This window comes from Ailuropoda melanoleuca, chromosome 1, assembly GCF_002007445.2.
Source record: "Ailuropoda melanoleuca isolate Jingjing chromosome 1, ASM200744v2, whole genome shotgun sequence".
NCBI lineage: Eukaryota > Metazoa > Chordata > Mammalia > Carnivora > Ursidae > Ailuropoda > Ailuropoda melanoleuca.
This window is the reverse complement of record NC_048218.1, coordinates 212,454,608-212,481,975: the sequence shown is the minus strand read 5'-3', so window position 1 is coordinate 212,481,975 and position 27,368 is coordinate 212,454,608. Positions and strand designations below refer to the sequence as shown.

Sequence of the window (27,368 nt, the reverse complement as noted above, 5' to 3'; positions counted from 1 at the left end):
CCTGCACCAAGGACTGGGAGGGGGCTGAACTTGCATGTCCTAAAGACAATATATATATTAAAGACACTGGAATAAATGTAATGCTGTGAAGAGCATTTCTCTCTGGGTAGTAGGACCACAATTTTTTTTCTTATTTATATTTTTAATACAGTTCTCAAATTATCTTCAATATGCAAATATTATTTTTATAATTTCAGAAATAAGCTTAATTTTTAAAAGAACATATGTAAAGTGCTAAACTCTTAGTAAAAACTTGACACAAAATAGGTCATATTTTTGTCCAAGTACCACGAGCAAGAACCTTGTAATATGACCTCATTGTAAAGTTTCAGATGACACCATCCTATTCAGGAGAATTCCTTTCTCCCAACCACCATAAATAAAATAATACAGGGGGCTTTGGAGGTTCAGGTCAGTTCAATGTAATCAGCTCACAAAAGCGCCACTGAGCTGGGCCTCAGGGAGCCGGTCACCGCCCCTGGGCAGGAGCACCCCGGGCGAGAGGGTCGCGGGGCCTTGGGGGTGCTCAGGCGGCAGGCCGGTGGGGGGCTGCAGCCCCAGGAGGTCCAGTGCCTGGAGCTTCTGGAAAGGCAGCAGGAGCAGGCTTTGGTTTGGGGCGTCAGCTGCGAGAGTTGGGGCGCCGGGGCCAGAAGCCGGGTGGGGGCCTGGCACACGGAAGAGGATCCTGAGACCAGCCAGCACCCGCATCACACATTTCATCTCTATCTTCACCTCTCCTTTCCTCTCTTTTAGCGGTTTAAGACTCATTCAGTTCCTTGGAAATAAGAAACCTCTGTCTCGTTCATTGTATTTTAAAGAGCTCATCCGCCACCACAGGTAAAAGCAACCCAACCGGGCTTCAGCCAGGCAGAAAAGGAAAACGCCTGACGGGGCTCGGGGACGCCGTCCAGACGCCACGGAAAACGCCGTCTCGGACATGACTGCGTGTGGTTCCCGTGCCGCCCTTAGTCCCGGGAAAGGGAAAGGAACCACACGGACTCAGTCTGCATGCGCGCGGGTGACATCACTCACGCTCCAGGAGGCACGGCCCTTTTCGTGTGTGCCCCCTGGAGCACGAATGTCCTCAGAAATCACACACTCGATGGCGACAAGGACAGAAGCCACAAATCTCACAGCATGGAAGGTGGACAGGCCCATGTGTGCCCTGCTCAGGGCTCGCTTGCCGCTGGCCGAGGACGAGTCTCCTCACAGCCCCTTCACATGTTCCCCATCTCCGTGCTCGGCGTCCTGCACCCTGGACACTGTGTCCCTGGGAGGGGCGATGAAGCCCACAAGCCCTGTTGTGTGCACACAGTGAGAGTCTGGAGGACGTCTGCGTGGGACGCCTGCACACAGGCCAGGCAGCACGTGTCACACGGAGGCTCTGGGGTGTGTGCCCTGAAACCCTTGGGAAGTCTTCACCTTCCTACAGAGGGACAAGACCCCATGTGGAGGGGAGGGAAGACACGGCAGGGGTGCGCACTGCACAGGGAGAATAGTCTCACCTGGGCTCACAAGAACCTACAGTCTCTGCGTGGGGGACCCCACAGTGGGCGAGCTGAGCCTGCAGTGTTTTAGAGAGACGTCCAGGGAGGAGCCAGTGAACCTGCTTTCACTTCTCTGCAGCCATCTGCAGCCCAGCCCTGCCTCGGACCCAGGATCTGCCTCCACATGGCGCTCACATCTCACGCCGGGGCCCCAACAGGAACCAGCACATCCCAGGTCCTGGCGACTCATCGGCCAGGCAGAGGCAATCCTGCTCCCCCACCACCCCAGGTCCTGTCCTGTCCCAGCAGCACCACACGGCCCACCCAGAGCCCCCTGTAAAGAGGTCACACTCTGGGGGTGAAGAGCCAGGGCTGCCCGAGCACGCGATCCAGGGGAGGACGCCGCACGGCGGCCTCCCAGTCTTCAGTTTGCAGAGCAGCACAACCCAACTCTGGGGAAGCAGAATGCTCAGAAAATCAAATATTCTTAATTCAATTTTCTGGGTGCCACAGAATTAAATGGAGAATTAAATGTTTTAAAAGCTTTTGAAACAAATCAGAATGCCTTAAGAAATAACCCTTCAAATGAAGTTTGAGGGTCTACCATGAGCAAATAGTGTGTGTGTGAGGTAGGGATGCTTCAAAGGCTAATTAATTGATCTCCACCCACAAGGGGTTCACAACCTAACAGGAGAGAGACGTGCACACAACTGGTTAAGTTTGGGCAGAATTAAATAAGCGCCACAGAGGGTGTCTGGATGGCTCAGTTGGATTAAGCATCAGACCATTGACCTCAGCTCAGGTCTTGATCTCAGGGTCGTGACTTCAGGCCTTGTGCTGGGCTCCCCGCTGGGTGGGAGCCTGCTTAATAAAAATAAATAAATAGGGGCAACTGGGGGGCTCAGTTGGTTAAGGTTCAGACCCCTGCTTTTGGCTCGGGTCATGATCTCAGGGTCGTGAGATCGATCCAGGCATCGGGCTCTGCGCTCAGCGGGGAGTATGCTTGGGATTCTCTCTCTCCCTCTCCCCCTCCCCACTCTGAAAAATAAATAACAAATCAATCAATATATAAGCGCCCGCCAGAAGGACAGTTTTCCATGGTGGTAAAGGTGGTGGCCCTGATGGTCACCTGGGGAAGGAGGGAGGAGCCTTTACAAACAGAGAGCTGCCCACCAGGGGGTCTGCAGCATGGCGAGCACCTCGGCGTCCTCTCCGATGGGTCTTGGGCTCTAGAGCTTGGGATCTTGGGGTAAAGCTGTTGCTTTTGCAGTGTAGATGGGAAAGGCAGGGCTGTGTGCTCACCCACAATGCCCTTTAGAAATGACAACATATGATTGTTTCCGTCATGTAAAAAATCAGAAAATTTAAAAAGCAACAGATTACAAACAGTTGGATACTGAACCTGAACTGTGTACAAATACTATAGTCCCCTAAGTAAACACACAAAAAGGAATAAAAGATGTCTTGAGGGTTCTCATGGGAGCAGCTCTGTGCACAGACTCATGCGGACACTGATTTGGGACCTACGCAAGCTCCCCTCTTCCTGCAACTGCTTTCCAATGGGCAGAGAGAGACAATACGTCATCGTATGCGCAAGAAGAAAAGACAGTCTCTTCAATAAATGGTGCTGGGAAAATTGGACAGCTACATGCAAAAGAATGAAACTTGACCACTCTCTCACACCATACACAAAAATAAACTCCAAATGGATGAAAGACCTCGATGTGAGACAGGAATCCATCAAAATCCTAGAGGAGAACATAGGCAGCAACCTCTGTGACATCGGCCAAAGCAACCTTTTTCACTACACATCTCCAAAGGAAAGAGAAACAAAAGATAAAATGAACCTGTGGGACAATCAGCAAGATAAAAAGCTTCTGCACAGCCAAGGAAACAGTCAAAAAAACTAAGAGGCAGCCCAGGGGCTGGGAGAATATATTTGCAAATGACACTACAGATAAAAGACTGATATCCAAGATCTACAAAGAACTTCTCAAACTCAATACACGAGAAACAAATAAACAAATCATAAAATGGGCAGAAGATATGAACAGACACTTTTCCAATGAAGACATACAAATGGCTAACAGACACATGAAAAAATGTTCAAAATCATTAGCCATCAGGGAAATTCAAATCAAAACCACACTGAGATACCACCTTACGCCAGTTAGAATGGCAAAAATAGACAAGGCAAGAAACAACAATTGTTGGAGAGGATGTGGAGAAAGGGGATCCCTCCTACATTGTTGGTGGGAATGCAAGTTGGTACAGCCACTCTGGAAAACAGTGTGAAGGTCCCTTAAAAAGTTAAAAATTGAACTACCCTATGACCCAGCCATTGCACTACTGGATATTCACCCAAAAGATACAGACGCAGTGAAGAGAAGGGCCATATGCACCCCAATGTTCATAGCAGCATTGTCCACAATAGCTAAATCGTGGAAGGAACCGAGATGCCCTTCAACTGATGACTGGATTAAGAAGATGTGGTCCATATATACAATGGAATATTACTCAGCTATCAGAGAGTTCTCAACATTTGCTGCAACATGGATGGCACTGGAGGAGATAATGCTAAGTGAAATAAGTCAAGCAGAGAAAGACAATTATCATATGGTTTCTCTCATCTATGGAACATAAGAACTAGGAAGATTGGTAGGACAAGAAAGGGATAAAGAAAGGGGGGGTAATCAGAAGGGGGAATGAAGCATGAGAGACTATGGACTATGAGAAACAAACTGAGGGCGTCAGAGGGGAGGGGGTGGGGGAATGGGATGGGCTGGTGCTGGGTAGTAAGGAGGGCACGTATTGCAGGGTGCACTGGGTGTTATACGCAACTAATGAATCATCGAACTTTACATCGGACCGGGGATGTACTGTATGGTGACTAACGTAATAAAAAATATATTATTATACGCCCCAAAAAAAAGTTTTAAAAAAATGCCTTTTAAGTAAAAGCCTTGACTTTGTGACAACCAGGTGGTGCATTCCAATACTCCGGAGAGAATTTTGTTATCATAGGTTTATAAAGGCAATAATTAAGCTTGAAACTAAACCATCAAAATTCCAAATTCTTTCTGTTGGTAGCTTAATTGCCTGGGGTTTGTTTTCCTGCTCTCGTGGCTTATTTCCACATAAACCACACACACATGGTGCTGACCCCCGCTGCGGGCAGGACACCTGCTCCCCCAAGTTATACCTCCCACCTCATCACAGCTCCAAGGGAAGACTGGCGTTCCCTCCCCAGCTGCACCTGTCCCACACCACAGAATCACCCCTCCTGCAGACAGTCCTTAGAGACACGCAGCTTTTTGCTGTAAGAGCAGAACAGTCCTTGGGCTCAGAGAGGAGAACTGGCCCATCATTGCTGGAGAAAGGGCACTGCTGGCTTGAAGAGGTTTCTGTTTTGAGTGGTGCAGGTAAACCCTGTGAACTGTGGCTCTCAGATTGTAGAGCTGGCTCACTTTCTGGGGTAAAAGCCCCTGCAGAACCGAGGACCTTGGGATCCTGGGGGGAGCACCAAGTGCACATGTGTGGTCAGTGCTCACCCTGACCCACCCATGCACCGAGGCCTCCGGGAGGGTCTCCTGAGTCAGGGTAAATGCCCAAGTGTGGTCAGAAAATCTAAGAACTGTAAGGACAGGGCTTCCGTTGTAGAAAAGATTTTACCTAACTGTGGGTTTTTTAAGTATTTCATGTTAGTGCTTATCAAAAATAGATATTTCAGAAAATAAAAGTGATTATCCCCCTTGATATCACCCTGAAGAGACTGGATTCTGGTGAATTTTTTTAAATAACATTTCTGAGAGGAGAGCTCTTAGCCGTACTACTTTTTGCAAATGAGCGTGGATTTGTAATCTGAATGCAAGCTGCACAGCGAAGCCCAGAGGAATCGGGAGTGTAGCGAAGGCAGGATGTTTGCTGCCCCCGTATGGCTCACTTTCTCACAGCTGCTGTGCCTTTTGCAAGTTCCCAACCCCAGAACGTCCTTGAGGGAGTGCAGTTTTGCTCCAGGGAGCTCTGAGCATCACCAGCAAGCCGCTGAAGACGGGCGGGCTGCAGCCTCGCACATGCGCAGGACCTACAAGGGCCCTTGTTCTGGGACCAGCAGTGGGCTGGGGAGAGCCAGGAGAGGTTGCGAGATGGGTCACTGACCAGGGGGGCACCTCTCCAGGCTTCTCTCCTGGACCCCCACCCCAGGCACTGTCAGAAGCACGGTCCTGAGAGCATCCTCCTGGTGCAAAGCTCCCCTGGGGTGAGGACATTCATCGTGTCTACAGAACAAGACAACCTGTCAGAAGGCATGTTCTTTGTCAGAAAGGCTAAAATCAACAACGCAGGAAACAACAGGTGTCGGTGAGGACGCGGAAAAAGTGGCACTCCCGTGCACTGTTGGTGGAAATGCAAGCTGGTACAGCCACACTGGAAAACAGTATGGAGGTTCCTCGAAATGTTAAAAATAGAACTACTCTACAATCTGGCAATTGCACTACTGGGTATCTACCCAAAGAATACATATACACTAATTCAAAGGGATACATGCACCCCAATGTTTATAGCAGCATTATTTACAATAGCCAAATTACGGAAGCAGCCCAAGTGTCCATGGAATGATGAATGGATCAAGAAGTAGTGTGTATATATGGAATATCACTCAGCCATAAAAAGAATGAAATCTTGCCATTTGCAATGACATGGGTGGAGCTAGAGAGTACAATGCTAAGTGAGATAAGTCAGTCGGAGAAAGACAAATGCCATATGATCTCACTCATATGTGGAATTTAAGAAAGAAAACAGATGAACATATAAGAAGGAGGAAAAGAAAAAAAAGGAGAGAAGGAAACAAGCCATAAGAGACTCTTTTTTTTTTTTTTTTTTTAAAGATTTTATTTATTTATTTGACAGAGATAGAGACAGCTAGCGAGAGAGGGAACACAAGCAGGGGGAGTGGGAGAGGAAGAAGCAGGCTCATAGCAGAGGAGCCTGATGTGGGGCTCGATCCCATAACGCCGGGATCACGCCCTGAGCCGAAGGCAGACGCTTAACCGCTGTGCCACCCAGGCGCCCCCCCATAAGAGACTCTTAATGATAGAGAAGCGGCTGAGGGTTGCTGGAGGGAGACGGAAGGGAGATGGGCTAGGTGGCGGATGGGCACCTGTTAGGGTGAGCACTGGGTGTTATATGTAAGTGATGAATCACTGAATTCTATTCCAGAAACCAATACTGCATTGTATGTTAACTACCTAAAACTAAAGGAAAAAAAAGCACATTTTTGTCACCCTCACAACATAAGTGATGACCACGTAGCTAGAAGGGAAAGAAAAAAAACTGGGATCCCTGGTGGGGACAGGGGCAAAAACAGGTGCTAAGCTTGGGACCTGGCCAGGAAAGCAACAGGAACACCCCTGAGACCAGGCTCCATCCAAACAGAAACCCAAAGTCCACTCCCCAACAGGCCGATGAGCATCAAGCAACAAGTCACTTATTGGGGAACAACCACTCTGAGGAAAAGTGCAGAGGGAACCCCAAAACTGAGGATGGAGCAGACACAAGAAACCCTCTGACAAATGAGTCCCCCCCCCACCCAGGACCCACAGGAAAATGAGAAAAATCTGGAGCAACAGCAAATCCCAAACACATTCCAAGCCCTGATTAGACTGACTTGAGCCCTACATGAAAGGCCTGGCTGAAGAAAAGGCTAGCCATTTCCAGGCCTTAGTCTCTACTACCCTATACCAGATATGCAACTTTCAATTAAAAAAGAAGCAGCCTACACAAAAGCAAGAAAAAAAAACCCAACATACTCCTAAGAGACAAAACCACCGTCAGAACCATGGATACCATAGTGAGGGGATGCCTGGGTGCTCAGTCGGTTAAGTGTCTGCCTTCAGCTCAGGTCATGATCCCGGGGTCATGGGATCGAACCCCACGTCAGGCTCCCTGCCCAGCAGGGAGTCTGCTTCTCCCTCTCCCTTTGCCCCATTCTCTCAAATAAATAAAAATTAAAAGTCTTAAAAAAAAAAAAGAATCATGGATCTGATAGTGATGTTGGAACTAACTGAATAGTTTGCAGGGAACTTAAAATAACTATGATTAACACATTAAAGGTTATAATGGAAAAGGTGGACAACATATAGGATCAGATGGGTAATTTCAGCAGAAAGATGAAGACTGTAAAGAAGTAATTGAGTGTAAATGCTAGAAAAGAAAAACATAGTAGCAGAAATAGAATACCTTCAGTGGCCTCACCCTTAGACTCAACACAGCCAAGGAAAGAACCCATGGACCTGAACACAGGTCAAGAGAAATTACCCAAAATGAAACAGAGAGGAAAAAAAAAAAGAAAGGGAAAAAAAGGCAGAACATATTATCCAGGAGCTGAGATAATATCAAACAGTCTAATGTACACATTACTGCAATCTGAGAGGAGAGAACAGGGGAAAAGACATATTTGAGGAAATAATGACCGAGAATTTTCCAAAATTAATGATAGACACCAAATTGAAGATCCAAGAAGTTCAGAGAACACCAAGTAGGATAATTTTTTTAAAGGGGGGGGGGTAGAAACCCACAAATCATATTCAAATTGTTGGTAAAATTCAAAGAGAAAACCGTAAAAGCAGCCAGAGAAGAGACATTATGCGCACAGGGACAGAGATGAAGATCTAGGCCCCTCCTCTTCAGAAACCTGGCTGACAGCGGAGGGACCTCTTTGACGTGCTGAAGGAAAACTCTCAGTCCAGAATGATGCACCCAGTAAAGATGCATTTCAAAAGAGGAGGAGAGGGGCGTCTGGGTGGCTCAGTTGGTTAGTCTTTCAACTTTTGATTTCAGCTCAGATCAGGATCTCAGGGTGGTGAGATCGAGCCTCACATCAGGCTCTGTGCTCCACGGGGAGTCTGCTTGAGATTCTCTGTCTCTCTAAAATAAATAAATAAATAGATCTGTTTTTTTAAAAAGTGGAGGAGAAATAAAGACTTTCTTAGACAAACAAAATTCTCAGGAATGTATTGCCACTGTAGCCACTCCAAGAAGTGTTACAGGAAGCTTCTCGGGCACAAGGAGTGTTAGATCTACAAAAAGAAAGGAAAGCACAGGATACATGAGGGTACGATGAAATTCATTCTCCCTACATGGAATTACTTGAAAAGTCAGCTGTCTAAAGCAAAAATAACAACACATTGAGTGCTTATAACACATATAAAGAAAAATATATGCAGATGCACACAGGATGAGAGGGAGGAGGAACATTCCTTACACCACCCACCACCCATGATATCATGCAGAGACAGACTCTGGTTAAATAAAGACGTATGTTGTAAGCTGGACGGCAATCACTAACAACTTTTTTAAAAAGGTATAAGTGTTAATCCAATAGACATAAAATGGAATCATAAAAATGCTCAATTAACTAAAGAGGAGGAAAAAAAAAGAGGAAAAATAAAATACGTTTCCTTGACTCTGAAAGCACACTGATGTTTTCTGCAATGTTGACCTTGTTCCTGTCTGTGGATCACCTCCCAGTGAGCTTTCTGCCATGCATATTTAGGTCTTTTATCAACTCAGGAAGTTCTTCCTACAGTTGTTTATTATTACTTCTTTGCCAATTGTTCGTCCTTAGAAACACCCATAATTCCTAATTTGGGCCGCTGGTCTCTCACTATTCCATCAATTTGTCCCTCTGCAATCTGAGAAACTCCTCAGGTAAGTGTGTACACCACTGACCCATTATTCCTCATGGAAAATACCCATTCGTCATCTTCAGTGTGGATTTTAACTCTTATTTTACACATTTTCTGCAGCATTTAATGTTAAATCTGTTTTCTCCTGTGGCTTTCTATTCCTTTTCATGGAACCCATTTCTCCTTACAGATTATCATTTTGTTGTTGTTTGCTGCCTGCCTGTTTTACTTTGTCTGCTCCCTTTCTGGGTTCTCAGGATAATATTCTTTCACTTGCCGAGAAATCTGTTTTGCGGCACTATATTCATCACTCTTGGTCTACTCCTCCTTCAAACAGCATTCACGTCCAGACTCTGTGGTTGCCAACAAGCAGGGTCCAGTGGGGCCTTCTCCTTCTAGACACTGGGTAAGAGCTGTGCACACCTCCAGCCCAAAGCAGACTCTTTCTGCTGCAGAACCACTGGACTCAGATGGGCCCTCCTCTTCTGTTCCTTAACGTCCCTTAGATATTCTAAACAAGCTATTCAAAGAGCAGAACCCTCTAAAACTGGCTTCACCAGTAAGGACTGCTGGAGGGACCCTTCTAGTCCCCATATGTCCTCGAAGATAATTTTGGCAAAATTATATTTTGGCACTTATCTCTCTCTTGGTATTTCCTGGTATTGGGGTCTCAATGTGGACGGGAGGAAGGAGGTGCTGACGATAGGCACGGAGGAGCTTTGTAAGGCAGAGAGAGCAGCATCCACTGAAGGCAGAAGCAGCTCCCCTGGAGGATGGGGAGGGTGGGCATTGCAGGCAAGAGTCTTGTGTCCAAGACACAGGCTCCAGTGGGAGGACATCAATCCCTAGGCGTCACTGGCACTTTTCAGTGGAGTCCAGTGATCTCACACCTAGAAGCTGCTCTTAACTAGTGGGTCAGTGTTTGGTGGCCGTGCTTTGTCCCCTGTGTCTTCCTGAGCCTCTGCTGGGATGTAGAAAAGCTGGCATGGCTGCGAACTCGACGCCGTCTTATTCTGGAGGTTGCTGGAGGTCACTCATGATTACTAGAGTAGTAATTTCAGTAATTGCCTCTCAATTTCAGTTTAGGTCAAATTTCACAAATAAGGACTTGGAGGGTGGTGGTAGATGAGGGGTCAAGGGACTAGGCCGTTTCCAGAATTAAAATTTCCACATCCAGTCATGAAATACGGCATTCTGATAGGACTCTGCTCCGTTTTAGTGACAGCCACACTGCTAACTCACTCGATTGCCATGCATTCCTTTCTTCCTTCTTTCACCACTGGCTGAGCGCCTACTGTCTGCAACGCACGCACACAGCCCTCAGAGACGATGGTGAGAAAAGAGACCCACCTCTGTCCACAGAGCTGCTGATGTGCAGAGCACATCAACTGAACAAGTCAGACACACACACGTTTACACAAGGTGACAAATGTCCTGGAATGTCCCAGGGCGTCAGCTTCCCAGATCCCTCCCGGGTAAAAGATGCTCACGTTCTGCAGTGATTCTTCCTGTTGCTTAAGCGGAAGCTCCATGTGGCCAGAGAGACGGAAGCCCCACTGGCCCCTCGCTGACCATCCTCACGCATCACTGTGCCAGGCGACACTGGGTGCTGGCCAGGGGACCATCCTGGGCTTTCTTGGATCTCACCCCAAAATTCTGTTATAACTGAGTGCAAAATCCAAGAGCATTTATTTACTTGGGTTATTTTTATACAGACATTTTCAAATACTAAAGCATAATGTAAAATGTGTCTGACATTCAAATAATGCCAACAGAAGCCCAAGAAAGTTTTAAGAAAACACGGTTGGCAGAGGTCATTTCAATGATGGAACTACATTTAACTTACACCTGAGTATGTTCTTTTCTGCAGGACTAAGAAAATTGTTCATTGAAGTACATTTTCATGGTAGCTTGTTTAAAATATAATGTGCTAATATTTTAAAGCTATTCTAAAAATAAGTAGAAATATTCTCAGAGAAGAACATAATTGACATGATGTTCTCAAGTTTCCTCTCAAGTTCAGTCATACACTAAAATGTTTGTTGTTTCCTTTCAAAAAATAGTGATTTATTTACTGGGAACACTGAGGTGACATTCTTGAAAAATAACTTACATACAGAATACATGTCCTCTATCTACATCAATGTACATGCACATGGATATAACCGTCTTTCCCATGTGGGTCATCACTTGGCCCTGTCGGCTGTCCCCAAGACCACACCCCACTATTCCACAGCCCCCCTTCTACAGGGCTTCCTGCAAGAGCAGTCGCAGCTTCCCCAGCTCGTCTCCCACGGGGGCTGCCCACGCCCTCTTCAGGTACTGGATGTCCACGCTGCCAGAGGCTCTAGCCAGCACCAGGGCCAGGAAGCTGCCACTGGCCTTCTCTGCTTCACCCACGACTGTCATGGCCACCAGCCTGAAAGTAAGAAGCACATGCTGTGTGATCGTGAGTCTCACAAATTATCTATCCTCCAAGGAAGGAGTAAAAAGCAAGGAAAATTCTACAAATTTCAGTAATAGTCAAATGAAAGGTTAGGCCAGAAATAAACATATAAAAATCTATGGAAACCACTTACAAAACGTACTTCCGCATTTCTGCAGACTGCTTGCGAGAGTCACAGATCATGGCAGAGGACGCGCTGCCGCAAGACACCTGGGCTGGATGCCCTGAGCACCAGACCCTCCCATCCAGCTTGTTCCTCTGGTGAATGGGGATGCCAGTGGCCCTAGAGTGCCCAGCAAGAAACGCGGAGCCAGCCCCACAGCCCTGACCTTGCCTCTCCTGTCCCTTCACTGACCAGGTTCTCTGACTGGGTCCTGTCTCTAACCTTTCCCCTCACAGGCTGCTGACAGACATTCGGCGACGTGGATCCCACGTCTGCTGGAGGTCTGCTGGCTGCTCAGGGCCACCCAAATCCCAGTTCCCACACGGCACCTGCAGTGCTGGCCTCTTGGGACACTACTCCTCCCATCTTCGTCTGGTTCACTTCCACTTATCCTTTGAGACCTGCCTCAACGGCGTCACCCCAGAGGTCTCCCTGAGCCCCGACTAGATCCCTTGACTAGGCCTGATTTGGTCAGGGGTCCCCAGCACCCCTGAAATGCCTCTGTCACACATTCATCCCACCTTTACTCACCAAGAAGGCTGAGACCATGCCCACCTCATACTGACCTCAGTGCTCCTGCCCCTCCCGTCTCCTCATAATGACCGGGGCCGCCAGCAACAGCACCTGCAGGGGCCATGATTTGGTGGGATCCATGACTGGCACAGGACGGGAGCAGTGAGCCCCTCCAGGGAGATGCCAGCAGTCGCAGGTAGCAGAGAATCCCCATTGTGGCCCCATAGGGTCTGAGCACCCACTAATACTCCGTAAATTCGTCCCCACAATCCAAATACTCCTCCAACTCCCAGGCCTCTGTGAGGCAAGCACATCACACCCTGACAGGGACCTGACTGAGCCCCTCCGAGGCCGGTCAGTCTACACCTACTCACAGGCCACGCTCTGGAGAGCCACAGCACGATTCGTGGCAGGTGAGCAAACCATGAAAAATTACAATCGTAGAGGGAGGCAAACCATGAGAGACTCTTTAACTCTAGGAAACAAACTGAGGGTTGCTGGGGAGGGGGGATGGAGAAGCTGGGAGACAGGCATTAAGGAGGGCGCGTGATGTAATGAGCACCGGGTTTACACACAACTGATGAGTCACTGAGCTCTAGCTCTGATACTAATACTACTCTGTATGTTAACTCACATGAATTTAAATTAAAAAAATTACAGTCGTCACTTAGTACTACTTAGTACTTCAACCCCGCCATTCAGTGACTAGTGTAAAACACAGTCAAGTTTAATTGGCACAAACATGGAAACATGAGTAGCAGGTGACAAACATGAAAGCTCCTGCTGCATGGCGACTGCGATACATGCGGGCACCACACGGAGTGCTCCACAGGGCACCACGAAGCTGGGTCTACACGAAAACAGATGTCAAAGCACCAGACTGTACTGTGACGGTCCAGGTAAAATGCCCCTGGGATTTGCGAGCCAGACAGAACCTAAGCCGAGGGCAGAGAACAGAAGGCACAGTCCGGGCTCCACAGGCAGCTGCCGCCCCGTCCGCGCTGGCCCAGAGCACCTGCTGCCCACATGCTCGCCGCCCAGTCGGCTTCTGCTCCCAGACCATGAGCCACAGGTTACTTATCACCACGGGTCTAAATTCATCCTAAATGTGGTAAATTCTTCCTTTAAGCTCATGCCTTTTAGACTCTGTTAGTTTCTTCTGCTGCTGCTCTTCTCTGCAGCTGAGGAAACACTGAGCCCTTTCTGGGAATACTTCTTCTTTAACTGAACAGTGCCGCTAGCCAAACAGGAGGCACGTACACAACAATGGTCCACATCACTCTCTGCTCGGCCTCAGCAGCTCCCCTGCTCTGTGCAGATCCAGCGCGCTGCCCTCTCCCGAGACCCGGACACGCAGGCCGGTCCCCACTGCCACCGAGGGCATGCGGAGGGGGAGGCCCCTGCCCCGACCCCAGGAGAACCCAAACCTCCCCTCTTCTTGGTAAGACCCTCCTTCCCTGCCCCACTGAAAATCCACACTTGATCCCTCCCTGTTTATTTCTCCCCGTCACAAGTTGTTGGGCTTGCTAGTTTATTTTGTTTACTACCCATCTTGCCCCATCAGGACGTGAGCCTGCCAGCTGGTTCACCGCTGTACCCTGCAGTGCTGCCTGGAGCACAGTAGATGCTTGGTAAACGCTCGTTTTATTAAATAACTGACAAACTTTGGGGAATAAACTGTGCATGCATTCTGTGTTTATATGTCAATCAGTCTAGATTTTGATGATGCATTTTTTTAATAATTAGAATCATGTAAGTGTACCTAGTAGTTGCACTAAATACACACGGGTCTTCATTTTTTCAGGTCTTACTGGTGTACCCTAATGTCTGTCAAACCATATCCTGGTCTCCATCCCCGCTTGTCCTTCTCTTTCCTCTACAAAGGGATGTGGGATACGGCTGGGCGGCCCCCATCCTCCCCAGGTCTTGGGAGCCTTCATTTCACAGCAGGAGAATGTACTGACAAGAAACAGAAAATCTCAAGAAAGAAAACAGGTATAGAGACAAAGCGGGGTCAAGAGAGAGCCCTTCATAGTGAAAGCTTGATACGTATTTCAACTTTCAATTAAACAAAACAACAAAAACGGGATTATTTAAAGCACATCAATAACTACTCGCATGATTGGGTTTCACCTTATTCACTGCAGAGGCACATGGGGCTGGTTTGCCTGGGACATCAGTTTAGCGCAGAGGAATGACACTGAGGTGAAGCTATGTGAATTACTAATTCCCATGTAGGATCCCTTGTTAGAAACCAGAAGGAAGACTGTGTATCACTCAAATACTGAATTTAAAAGACTAATAGGGGCACCTGGGTGGCTCAGTCGTTAAGCGTCTGCCTTCGGCTCCGGGCGTGATCCCGGGCGTTCTGGGATCGAGCCCCACATCGGGCTCCTCCACTGGGAGCCTGCTTCTTCCTCTCCCACTCCCCCTGCCTGTGTTCTCTCTCTCGCTGGCTGTCTCTGTCAAATACATAAATAAAATCTTTAAAAAATAAATAAATAGGGGCGCCTGGGTGGCACAGCGGTTAAGCATCTGCCTTCGGCTCAGGGCGTGATCCCGGCGTTATGGGATCAAGCCCCACATCAGGCTCCTCCGCTATGAGCCTGCTTCTTCCTCTCCCACTCCCCTGCTGTGTTCCCTCTCTCACTGGCTGTCTCTATCTCTGTCGAATAAATAAATAAAATCTTAAAATAAATAAATAAATAAATAAATAAATAAATAAAAATAAAAGACTAATAAATGAACGCAACTAAGGAGCTCACAAAAAGCTTCCTTTATTTATAGAATGATAATCACTGGGGGTGGAGGGGAAGCCTGGGTGGCTCAGTCGGTTAAGTGTCTACCTCCAGCTCAGGTCATGATCCCCGGGTCCTGGGATGGAGTCCCGCGTCGGGCTCCCTGCTTCTCCTTCTGCCTGCTGCTCCACCCCCCTTAACTTGCACTCTCTCACTCTCTTGCCCTCACTCTATCTCAAATAAATGAAAAAATAAAGAGAATGATAATCATGGGAAAATAGTAGTGTGTGAATTCTTTAATCCACAGACTATTCTGGACTAAATGTGAAATAACCTAAAGTGGTTTTCAAAATATTACATATGTAAATATAAAAATATTTAAATTTAAGCATGAATAACCACAGTTTGAAGTGTAGCAGCCTTACCCATAAACCACCACGGACGCTTCTGAAAGAACTGCCTGGGAGGGACACCCTCAGACTCACCTGTCTGGGGAGATGAGCTGTTTGGCTACAGGACCCAGATCGCTTTCCAGCAGATCCCAGATATAAATACAGGATGTGTCATCCTGGGCCAGAAACACGGCAGGTCTGGTCAAGGACCAGCGCAGGCCTGTGACTGCGTGGCCGTCTGTGCTGCCATCCCACTGCAGGAGAGGGCACTCGGACGTCAGCTGATGTAACCTGATGCTTCCATCTGAACAGCCGGCCTGGGAACAGGGGTAGATATGGTTGGTCTCCGTTCTTTCTTCTTTTTCACTCAGTCTCAGCAGTGAGGGACATTCTTCAGAGCATTAGCTCTGTCCTCACAAATTACAAGGTGAGCATTCACCCTGGAGATCCTGATACACTTTGAACCCCCTTCCCCTTCCCCAAATGGCCAATAATGAACTCAGAGATTATATAGACAGGTGTTTATCTTTAATAAAGTTGAATATTGCTAATTCAACCACAGGCAGTTAAGACAGGCTCCAGAGAAATCAATAATCCGCCTTTCTAAAAAGATTATATAAATTTGAACAAATAATATGGTTATATATTCCCCTTGGATTGAGATTTTTATAAAACAAAACTTGGCTGGTTTAGTAAAAGCCCAAATTTTTAGCTTAGAGGAGCTTAACTCCTTTTTAACTCAATATATTTAATCCTTCACATCCTTCCTCAACAAGAGCAGAGGCATGAGTTAACAACCACAAAATGCTCTGTGCACTCTAGGATTGAGCACGTAAGCGTACATCACAGGTAAGAGAAGCCAGGCCTCCCACTGCCAGGTGGGTGGAGGGAACCAGGGTCGCCCTGGCATTAGGGATGTGTGGCCAGCACCGGGTTTATGACAGGCAGAGATCAAAGCGGGTATCGATGCTGTGTCCTGCCCAGCGAGCACGTCTTACTGCCCAGATTTTGGTTTCTCAGCACTTTTCTCCTGACTGGAGCCAGGACTCCTTGGAGAAATGGCTGATTCCGGGGTTTACTGTACCAGAAAGCAAAGAAGGGCTCACAGAATGAGGCCAGAAAACACAAGAGCCAGCCTGAAGGATGCCCCTGGGACGTCCGAGCAGCAGAGGGTGTGACCCAATGAGGAGAGTCAACAGCCATGTGTCCACTTGACGTCCTAAATACACACGAGTGCCTGCCTAGGAGAGAAGGGAAACCCTTCCTACCAGCGCACAGTCAACCAGTAATAGAAAACAAAGGGCAGGACTAGCAAATCACCATTTCCCAATCACCCCAATAACGGTTGCAGGCAAGCCTTGCTGATGAATGCCCACCCAGCAGGGGATCCGGGGAGCCGCGTGTGGGGCGCTGACGGAGTGTCCGCGTCCCTCCCCACAGACACGGGAATCAGACAGGGAGAGTGGTGACTCTGCAGTGGAGGAGCTGGCTGACGCAGGTCAGAGCAAACCTGAAACTCATCGCAGGGAAACATCACACAGACTCAAACTGAGGGGCACCTAACCCTTCAAAAATGTCTGAGGAACTGTCCCAGAACCAATGAGATTCGTGCCCGGGGTTTTATTTTGTGTGTAAACTAGGATGTCATCGGGATGGCCGTGGAATGTCCATCAGACCCGCACATCAGATGCTGGGCTGCTCCCGTGCTGACCTCCTACTGGTCGAGGCTGGACTGCAGCTGCAGGAGAACAACCCTATTTTTAGGAAACCAACACCAAACTATTTAGGGATAAAGTATCATTTCTGCAACCTCCTCTCAGGCAGGAAAGCACGGACATCCACACACAGACTGGGAGAGAGGATGGAGTGATGGAGGGAAGAGTGGGATGTGACGGGCAGGTTTTTGTAACTTTCCTATAAGCCCACCTTATGTGAAGATAAAGACCTCTCAGATCCATTCCACAGCCTCGGCTGCACAGAGAGCACCTCCCCCACGTAGCCCATGGGCACCAAAGTGCGCTGATAAGTGACCAACTTTAAAAGAAACCCCCTAGAGATCGCTGCTAGTGGTTTGCCACCCAAACAGAAATGGTACTTTAACAACTGACTTTCTTACCAAGAATATTGGTTCTCCAAATGGTGAAAAATCAATGACATTCACTTCGACTGGTCTCGTACCATGTTGCTGAGGTTTGTACAACTTGGGAGATACTCTCAAATCTTGTCTGGTGCCATGACTTATAAGACCCTGGTAATAAGAAGACCAATGGTGAGTAAAAGGGATTAGGCATGAGGTTGGATAAAGCGGTTATTCTTGAAACAATTACACAGCATCATTAAAAAAAGGAAATAATGAGTTAATTTTTAATGAAGATATTTGCCAAGCAACTATGAAAGAAAAATGAGTTACAAACTGATTTAAATGAGATTTAAACTCTTACTTACCATGTCTGTGCCAACAATGAAGTGACTAGGGTCTGAAGGCAGAAACTTCACATTCAGGGTTCGTGTGGCCCCCCAGAATTCACAGCCTTTATGGGAAAGGCTGGAAAGAAACAGCAAAGATGAGCAGATGAACTGTTTGACACCGTAGGGATGACAGCACTTCACACATTTACCCCTTACCAGGCGTCTGGACACAGAGCCGGTGATCTCACCTTTCCTCTGTGGCTCTTTGCTGCTCTTTTCCCATTTCTTTTTCTGTTCCCTAGGCTCTAGACATTCCTCCAGCTCTGGTCTCCTGTTCACTAATTCTTTCTTCAGCTATGTGTAATCTATTTAACCATTCATGGGCTTAAAATTTCAGAGATGTTAGTTTCTTTCTAGAAATGTCTTTTAGACTGTCCCATTATCCCAAGTTCTTGTTGTGCCAAACCCATTCATTGTGCCATGGTAGATGGTTCTTCAGGTTTGCGGTTTTTATAATTTTTCTTTCTGAACTGCGTCCTCTAAGAGCCCTGGGAGCCCACCTCGTGGGAGCATCCCCCCCTCGTAGGAGTGCTGACATACTGCCTCCATCTTGTGCATGTCCTCTCTTGGGGCTACGTGTTCTGGGCCCCTGGGAGAGTAATATACAGACCTTAGAAATGACCACTGAGGCCAGGACAAATTGGCCATCCACCAATTTGTTAAAGATAACGTAGGGTCTCCCCTTCCCGAGGCACAGATGGTGCCATGAGGCCTAATTAAAGGTTAGCTTGCAATGAGCTGCACACGAACCCTTTGAGCTGTATGTGAACCCTCTGACCTTACTCACATCCCCTTACTCTACAAAATCTGTGCACTGAGGTCTGAACTTTGCAGAGAAGAGCTGCACAGCTCTGGATGTTCACCTGCTCAATCCTCCCTGTCAGTAAGTTACCCTGAATAAAATGCTGGGTAAATCAGATGGAGTCGCCTGGTCTCAAAGTGCCTTCTCCGTGGGATGGACAGGCCCTCCTCCTCCACTTTCAAACACTGCCTACCAGGCAGCCGTCCAGTGCTTTGACGGTGAGTGACTGGTCTGAGACTCTGATGCTACCTCCTCGGCTCGTGGATCCCAGCCCATACCAGGAGTTCGGGGTTTCAAGTCTCCCATGCCCCCTTGTCTCTCCTGGGTTGGGGTGGGACTTCCTGAGTTTCTCTCTCACTGAAGGGGCCATGAACTCAGGAATCCCACACAGGGCTCTCAATTCTAGCCCCCAGCGTCAGGCAAGCCTGATGCATCACTGGTCACAGGGCCAGAGCCCCACACAGCCGCGAGGCCTGTGACAGCCACACTGACACCCTAGCCTCCACACCACACAAAGGCTTGCATGCTGACTTCAAGCTCCATTCCTGGCTGGCACTGTCCTCTTCTTCATTGGAAAAACTCTAGTTGATTGTTAGTTTTTATGCTATACAGTGTATATATTTAACAGGAAAGGGTCCATGACTGCTCCTTCTGCCAGACGTTGGGAATCTGGCCACTCTCTCTCATACCCACAATCAGGACTGCAAATGTCCCTGGTCAGCTGAGGACTCCCCAGTCTGTGCCTCTAGCTGAGATCCCTGCTGCGGAGCTGGCTGCCTCCTGGTCATCTCCACAAGCACCACGAGCCCAGCCCCGGCCCCTCCTCTCCCATTCCTCACCTTGTGTGCAGAACACCTGGAAGCCGAGCCAGACACCTGGTGAAAGGCAGCTCCTCCAAGCTCCACCCCTTTAACTGAGGTCAAGCCCTCCATACGCAAGATGGCCCTATCCTTCTAATCAACCTACAACAGCCTCCTGTCTCCCTTCCTCCGTCCAATCTCACACTGTTGCCAAGTTGATCATTCTAAGTCACGAATAAGACATGCCACTCCCTGCCTTAAAATCCTGCACTGACTCCCTACCTCCTGCAAGAGAGCCGTCTGGACCCTCCAGCACAGCAAACACTCTGAGGCCTGGCCAGCGACTCGTCCACCTCTCTTGACAGCAAACCTGCGGGCAGTTTCCTAGATGGGTCGGGCGCTCATGCCCCTGGTGCCGCTCCCTCTGACAGAGCACACTCCTTGTCTACCTCCCATCTCAACTGTCACCTCCCTGACCCACGGGGAGATTCAGCGAGGGCCAGGGGGTCACCTACGACTGGCTCTACGATGTACCAGCTGACTTTTTTTAACATAAAGGGTTCCCTGTAGTAATTATATTTAAACCAACTAAAGGTGATTTACAATCTCAAAGGAGGTACAAATTCATTACTACAACCCAGAGGAATCACGTAAATATAAAAAACTTTTCAAGGGTAAATTGCATGCTGATAGCCCCCGACTATAATAAACGACAAGAAAAGTTTTGGAAATAAATTTACATGAAATATATAAATACCACAAATGATATTTGTATATTTAATAAAAATTTTTATGTCACATTAAGTTATAGGAGTAAAAGTAGAAATTGAAATTTCTGAATAAAACTTTCATATTGATGTTTCTGGTTCCTAAAACTTAACTATTTAACTTCAGAGTTGTATTAAAACTGGATGAAAAATAGTCAAATAGTACCAATTTGTAAGATAGAAATCATTCTAATCAAAGAAAAAATGTTAGCTCTATACCTGGTAACCGTATTTATTACACTGACTCATTAATATTAAACTAATTTAGCAAAAATACATTGTGAAAACTTGGATTTTTCAGCGCACACCCAACCACACATTTTCTGTACGTGCAATTACCTAACGTTATTTCCCTCTGTGGGGGATCGGTCTTGGGAGAGGAGGGACCGTTCTGACTCCGAGCGGCACAGGCTTACCTGTTGCTCAGCCGAACCACAGCACTGTGCACCAGCTTTACCCTCCCTCCGGGTATCAGCCCTAAAGACAAGGAGACCACAGATAAGATAAATGCACCTCTTAACACAAGTCAAACCAAAATCCAATTACAGTTGCCTGGAATCATTTCTCATTGCTTAAATATCTGTGTTAGGAAATGACACCAAAACATGGGCCCATAAAGAGTGTTCCCTCCCTAATGCAGGCAAGGTTCCTGTAAACTGCCTTATGAGAAAAGGATTGTGGAAGCAATCAAGAAGCCTTTACATTTTTGGATTTGATAAAATAAAAAAAAACACAGAGGTACACTAAGCAAAGAAACAAAACAAAACAAAAACACAACACCAAAAACCTGTAAGTTCCCAACAGGAATAGTTTGCTCTAAGTGCTCACTGGGGGTCTGATGCTCGTCAGAAACACCCAGGACCTCTGTCCTCGTGGATGTGGAGGCACACCCAGCGGCCACTGCCCTGTCGTGGCACACACCTGCTCCTCAGCGCTGGCACCCCCCTTCCCTGGGCCAACAGAGCTGTTCTTTCCCTGGATGCCCAAAGCACTTAGGACCACAGCTCTGACCCTCAGCCATTCACTGGCTTTGCCTCCTTCGTTCCCAATATCCTCCTCCTTTTTTTGTAATTACTGCAAAGGACGGAACTAAAAATTTATGTATATTGAAACCCAAATTCTGAGCAAGGTACTGTCTAGAACCTTGGGAGTATATAGACCATAACCATATAGATAAATTAAACTTGCAACAGGAAGGGTGACTGTAATTACAGTGATGGGCTCTGTCACGGTTACAACTCTGATGTGAGAATGTTCAACACTGTCACACACTTGAAACTGCCCTCCATTTTCCCCAGCACTGTCCTCCTGCAGGAACTCCAGTGCTGAAAGTCTCAGCCCAAATGTTATTACCTCCCCTGGGAAGTCCTCCCTGCCCTGGGAGGACTCTCTAAGCACTTCTTGTGACATAGTGGTCACATCACCAACAGCTGTGGCTGGTGTGGCAACCTCCCCGAGTCTCGCGAGAGCAGAGCACTGGACGCCACAGCATCAAAAGCAGCAAAGTGCTGGAGCTGACTCACACTTCTGAGACAGAGCAGGGACCAGACTCCAGTCCCCCATCCAAGAACTCCTCACACGCCACGGTCACCCAGTCTTCTAGCCCTGCTTACAGGTGCTCTCTGCCAGAAACTAAGTCAGGCACCAGAAGCCACAAGCTCTCATCAAGCCCCCAAGACCCAGTTTTTTTTTTTTTTAAAGATTTTATTTATTTATTCGACAGAGATAGAGACAGCCAGCGAGAGAGGGAACACAAGCAGGCAGAGTGGGAGAGGAAGAAGCAGGCTCATAGCGGAGGAGCCTGATGTGGGGCTTGATCCCATAACGTCGGAATCACGCCCTGAGCCGAAGGCAGACGCTTAACCACTGTGCCACCCAGGCGCCCCCCCAAGACCCAGTTTTTGACCAGTTCAGACACCGTGCTAACCCTCCAGCACTAAAAGGGAAGTTTGGCTGTGAGAACCAGACCAAACCAGTCTGAGCCAAGATGGACCCCAGCACTGACCCTTTACCAACTTTCCCCCTCATTATAATAGTAAAAATCACACCTAGGGGTGGGGATTTCACATGCTAATTAGACATGCAACGTATGAGCAACAAAAAAAAAAAATCCCTGCCCTACATGTTTAGACGTCACCCTTTCCCACCAAAGTTTCTTTAAAGCTCTCGCCAACCCCTGCTGGGGAGCCAGCCTGAGGACTCCTTTTGTGCATCCCCCTAATGCTGGAGCAGGAGCCCCAGCAGAGCCTTGCCAGGAACCCCTCTGGGCCTCTTGGCAATTTCTATGGCTCAGCGAGCCGCGGGCAGTTCAGTAAACGCACTCCCCTGACGTGCGAGGCCGTTGCGGCCCTATGCCAGCACCCGTCTCAGAGAGCCCCCCGAGCAGGACCTAGGGAAGACAGACCACAACGAACATGTGTTCAAGCACTCAGACTCCTGAGTGGATGGGAGGAGCACCGAGAAGAGAATGACACACACACAGAAATAGAACCTATTAGCCCTTCCTGAAATGAAAACATCATCAGCAGGAAGGAAGATCATTGAACGACCGTGAGGCGTCCATTCAGGGTTGATTACGGTTATACAACGTAGAACGTTAATGTTCATTTTTCAGGTAGCTACTTACTTATTTTTCAAAGTGGTTGTTCGTATCTTTAATTTCTATTCACTCTAGAAAACACTGACTAAAATTAATTTTTTTCTTTAATAGTTACCTAAATCAGTTACTGAGCCTGCAATATCTGCCTTTGGTAATTCAACGACCACCTAAAAACAGAACATTGAAATGAGTATTAGTGCCTGTCAGGGATGTACGAGGACACGATCTAAGCAAAGTGCATTTCTAATTAAGGTAGCATTCTACACTCAGTACTAAAAACGTCATTGCTCCAGAAAAAAGACTGATCATTAACTTCAGAACTAGTATTTTAAATGTTATGAATCCCTTTCCTTGACCTCTTTTCACATCTCATCACTCAGACTGGCCAGTGGCCACAGTGTCAGTGCGTCCTCTGAGAGCCCCCCAGACTGCATCCCCAGCCCCCTCCCCTCACTCCCCCAGGAAGTCCTGCAGGAGCCTCCCAGTCAGGCCAGTCTCGCCCTTGGTGTTCCCGTCTTAGCCAAATATATCATCGTCCGACCACCAGGCACTCATCAGCACCTGGACGACCACAGAACTGGCAGGTCAGAGAGCCCATGCGTTCAGTCGGCACCGCCCTGTGTGTGAGCATGTGGACACGTCCTACTCACCCACACGTTGAGAACCCCACTTTCATCCAGGGAAGCAATGTGGAATGACAAACCTGACATTTCTAGTGGAAACAGAAACAAGAAAAGGCTTGTGAACAAGGAAACCATATTGTGTAACTTGGCTGAAGGATTTTACAGAAGTGAAAGATCACATACCTTCTTGAGCAGAAAAGGGGGAAAGCACAGAACTCTGCTTTTTGTAGACAGACGTGGAGACGGGTTCTACTGCCTGAACAGGACTGAGGTGGTTTACTGAAGTCAGGACACCATCTAGGGTTTAAACACACAGGAGACCACATGTGACTGAGTCACAGAAGTGATGTGGGGATACATCCTCCCCAAACAGCACAAAACCAAGATGGACCCCAAATAAAATGATGCATGATCATGGCTTTTGGCATTACCATGAAACAGAGACCACAGACCTCAAAACACCTTGTAAGTAGAGAAAGAAGTCCTGATTCCAACAATTCTACAGGCATAGAGGCCAGGGGTGAGGTTAAGACTCTCCACGGCAAGACGGAGTCGAAGGCGGAACAGAAACCAGGCAAAAGCGACCTCAGAGAGCAAATCCAGCTTCTCAGGCAGGGCCTCACCAACTACAGGGATGGACAGGCCGGAAAGTGAAGCCGGAGAGAAGGGGCAGGGCACAGCAGCGCATGGAGCATAGACATCGCCTGCCCCACCCAGTAAAGAAACAACATTTCACAAGCTAACAGAATAAAGCTCCTTTGACCTAGAATAGCCATCTACAAAAGGTCCAAGAGTAAGAAAAAGAAAATCAAGACAAACTCCGTACAAAACTGTTGTGAGAAGAAAATATAAAATGCAAAGTATTTGAGATGAAAATTCTCCTGCCCCAAACAAGCACTTAGCGGAAGCCCAGAACTCACCACTCCAGACTGCATCACATCTCTTCAAAAAGCACTTGGAAATGTACTTCAAGCAAGCAAGTAAGCAAGCAACAACACCTGAAATCAGAACCCCAGGACAGACATGGAGAGAAAACAGCAAGAAACAAAATGAGAACTGTAGCTGAACCCTGGGAAAAACTGGTAAGAGCAGACAAGACTCCAGTTCACAGAGTTGAGGAGGGGCCCTGGGGGCAGCACTCAGGGGGGCCCATGTACTCAGAATGGGGGGCCACACTGGGAGGGCCTGCAGAGGGAGGGCACTGGGGGGACCACTGGGGGGGCCTGCAGGGGCAGGACACTGGTGGGGGGGGTAAGCAGGGGCTGGATCAGAAACTCCACGGCTCGCTCACCGCTGGGAGATTAGTGAGACCTGATTGGTCCCAGGGACAACATTCAGATGGCAAAAGAAAATAAAGGAAGTGTTTGAATGGAGTCACTTATCTGTATGTACAGTTTAAAAACTTACAGTTCTAGTGTTTTGAACATGGTGGTGAAGTCAAACGTTAATTAGTGTATCAGGAGCAATTAGAAAATGCACATTTTTTAAAAGCTATCTTTTTGGAGGTGCCTGGGTGACTCAGTCAGTAAAGTGTCTGCCTTCAGTTCAGGTCACGATCCCGGCCCCGCATCGGGCTCCCTGCTCAGTGGGGAGTCTGCTTCTCTCTCTCCCTCTGTGATCTCTCTTTCTCAAATAAATAAGATCTCTTAAAATAAAAAAAAAAAAAAGCTATCTTTTGTAATAGCATCAGACTCATATATTCTCAACAGCAGCAACATTGTCCCCAAGGAGGCAAAGATTATTTGTCAGGGGACAAAAAACCTTTTTTTATGCATTGTGAAAATTAATCAAGGGAAACCTCAGTACAGTGGAGTTGGGAGGCTAGATGGGGAGTGCAGCACTCAGTGCTGCTCACAAGAACTGTCAACTAGAGACCCCAACATCAGAACCCTCCACCGGACAGAATCACCAGGGAAAGACGTTCACTGCAACCTCTGCAGCTCAGCCAGTGAGAAACCCCGGAACCCCTGCTTTCCTTCAAAACAACCCTCCCAACTCCCTCCTTCTCCCAAAAATAATGCCCCTGTCCTGTGTTTCTTGCACTTGTCTGTAGATCTGCCATAGTGTGCTTATCTGGATTGCAACCCTCTCCCATTCCCAAATAAATCCATCTTTTGATGGTAAAATAACTAGCAGTTGTGAGGCTAATAGTATAAAACACAGGTATGCATATAGTACACAAACAGATATGCAACCTCTGTGTGGTATCAAGCTCTCATGGAGGGAGACTGGGAACAGAAAGTCCGAAGGAGAAGATGAGCCACAGCCTGGGGGAAAATACTGGCAAAACGCACATCTGATAAAGGACTGTCATCCAAAATATTCACAAAAAAACAAAAAAACAAACAAAAACCTCTTATAACTCAACCAGAAGGCAATAAATCGCTTGTAGGAATGTGCAAAAAAACTGAACAGACACCTCCCCAAGAAGACACACAGTGGCAAAAGAAAGCCTACGGGAGCACCCAGGTGGTGGAGTCCGCTGAGCGTCCGACTCTTGATTTTGGCTCAGGTCATGATCCTGGGCCATGGGGTCAAGCCCCATGTTGGGCTCCGCGCTCAGCACAGAGTGTACTCGAGATTCTCTCTCCCTCTCCCTGTACCCCTCTCCCCACACCTCATGCACGTGCTCTCTCTCAAATAAATAAATCGTTTTAAACGCCCATGGAAAGATTCTGCACATCATATGTCATCAAGAAATGCACGTGAAAACCACAATGAGACACCACCACAGACATATCAGAACGGCTGAACAGCCGGCAGTGCCACGCGCTGGTGAGGTGCAGAGCACCAGGAGCTCAGACGTGGCTGGGCCTGCAACGCGGTCCGAGGGTCGACACAGGCCTTTTGATGCAGGCTCTCCGCACGTCTCCAACACCTGGAGTGACCACATGCTCACCACCTTGCGGACAGGCAAACACCACAGTGCACACAGCGGAGGAGCGAGCTGCCGGTGCAGCAGCAGCACAGGGACCCGTAAATGAAAATGCTAAGTGAGAGAAGGCAGGCTCAAGGGTTTACGTTCTATAGGATTCCATTTATTTGGCATCGGGAACAAGTAAAACTGTGGATAGAGAAAACTGAGGGGTGGCTGGTGGGAAAGGAGAGAGAAAAACCAAGTGCACGTGGGGCACAGGGGCTCCTGGACAGGAACGGAGAGAAAGACAGTGAAGACAATGGGGTCTGAGGGCAGCCCTGCCACGAAGTCAGTGTGACCAGGGACATGCCTGTCCTCTCCCTGAGCAGCAGGGAAGCAGGCCAAGATAGGCTTTAGACGCTAACGTCTGCAAAGCACTGAGGAAGCCCCAGAACACGAGCACCCACCAAGGGCTGGGAGTTGTGGCTGTGGCTGCTGCGGTCTGGGGTTGTTTGGTTGTGGTGGTTGTTGTGATTATGGTGGCAGCTGTGGTTGTGTGGGTGCGGTTGTTGGTTGAGGCTGTGGTTTGTGGTTGTTTGGTTGTGTTTGTGGCTGTGGTGGTTGTTGGTTGTTTGGTTGTGGTGAGTGGTTGTGGCTGTGGCTGTGGCTGCTGCGGTCTGAGGTTGGTTGTGGTGGGTGGTTGTGGTGGTTGTGGTGGTTGTAGTGGCAGCTGTGGTTGTGTGGGTGCGGTTGTTGGTTGAGGCTGAGGTCTGAGGTTGTTTGGTATGGCTGTGGCTGTGGCAGTGGTTGGTTGTGGCTGCCATGACTGTGGCTACAACGGCCTGGCAGGAAGGGTTCACATTAAAGATCCTGGCAGGTGCAGACGTCAGGGTCCTTTCATCCCCCAAGAGGTGAATCATTTTCTGTCTATTTCAGGCATCAGTGAGATTAACTAAGGCATGGAATACACATGTACCAATATGCCTTAAGCTAATTTAAAACTAAAAGTTATTTCACTGAGGTAACT

At 48.0% G+C, this 27,368-nt stretch overlaps 1 protein-coding gene across 11 annotated transcripts in view; it reads right to left on the bottom strand.

The window, feature by feature from the left end:
* Nucleotides 1–8,448: 8,448 nt before the first annotated feature.
* DYNC2I1 (dynein 2 intermediate chain 1) overlaps nucleotides 8,449–27,368 on the bottom strand; it is a 67,553-nt gene continuing 48,633 nt past the window's right edge. For 3 of the 11 annotated variants that reach the window (XM_011230140.3, XM_034640160.1, XM_034640186.1), the window contains exons 18-25: nucleotides 23,668–23,781; nucleotides 23,512–23,573; nucleotides 22,977–23,028; nucleotides 20,679–20,739; nucleotides 17,870–17,969; nucleotides 17,541–17,672; nucleotides 15,518–15,741; nucleotides 8,456–11,591 (exon numbers count right to left, since the gene is read on the bottom strand). In XM_011230140.3, coding sequence (XP_011228442.2) covers nucleotides 11,417–11,591; nucleotides 15,518–15,741; nucleotides 17,541–17,672; nucleotides 17,870–17,969; nucleotides 20,679–20,739; nucleotides 22,977–23,028; nucleotides 23,512–23,573; nucleotides 23,668–23,781 — 920 coding nt within the window. In that variant the 3' untranslated portion in view covers nucleotides 8,456–11,416. Of the gene's footprint in view, nucleotides 11,592–11,751; nucleotides 12,406–15,517; nucleotides 15,742–17,540; nucleotides 17,673–17,869; nucleotides 17,970–20,601; nucleotides 20,740–22,976; nucleotides 23,029–23,511; nucleotides 23,574–23,667; nucleotides 23,782–27,368 lie in introns of those variants that run through there. The other 8 variants (XM_034640198.1, XM_034640196.1, XR_004619450.1 and 5 more) reach the window with 7 other exon arrangements.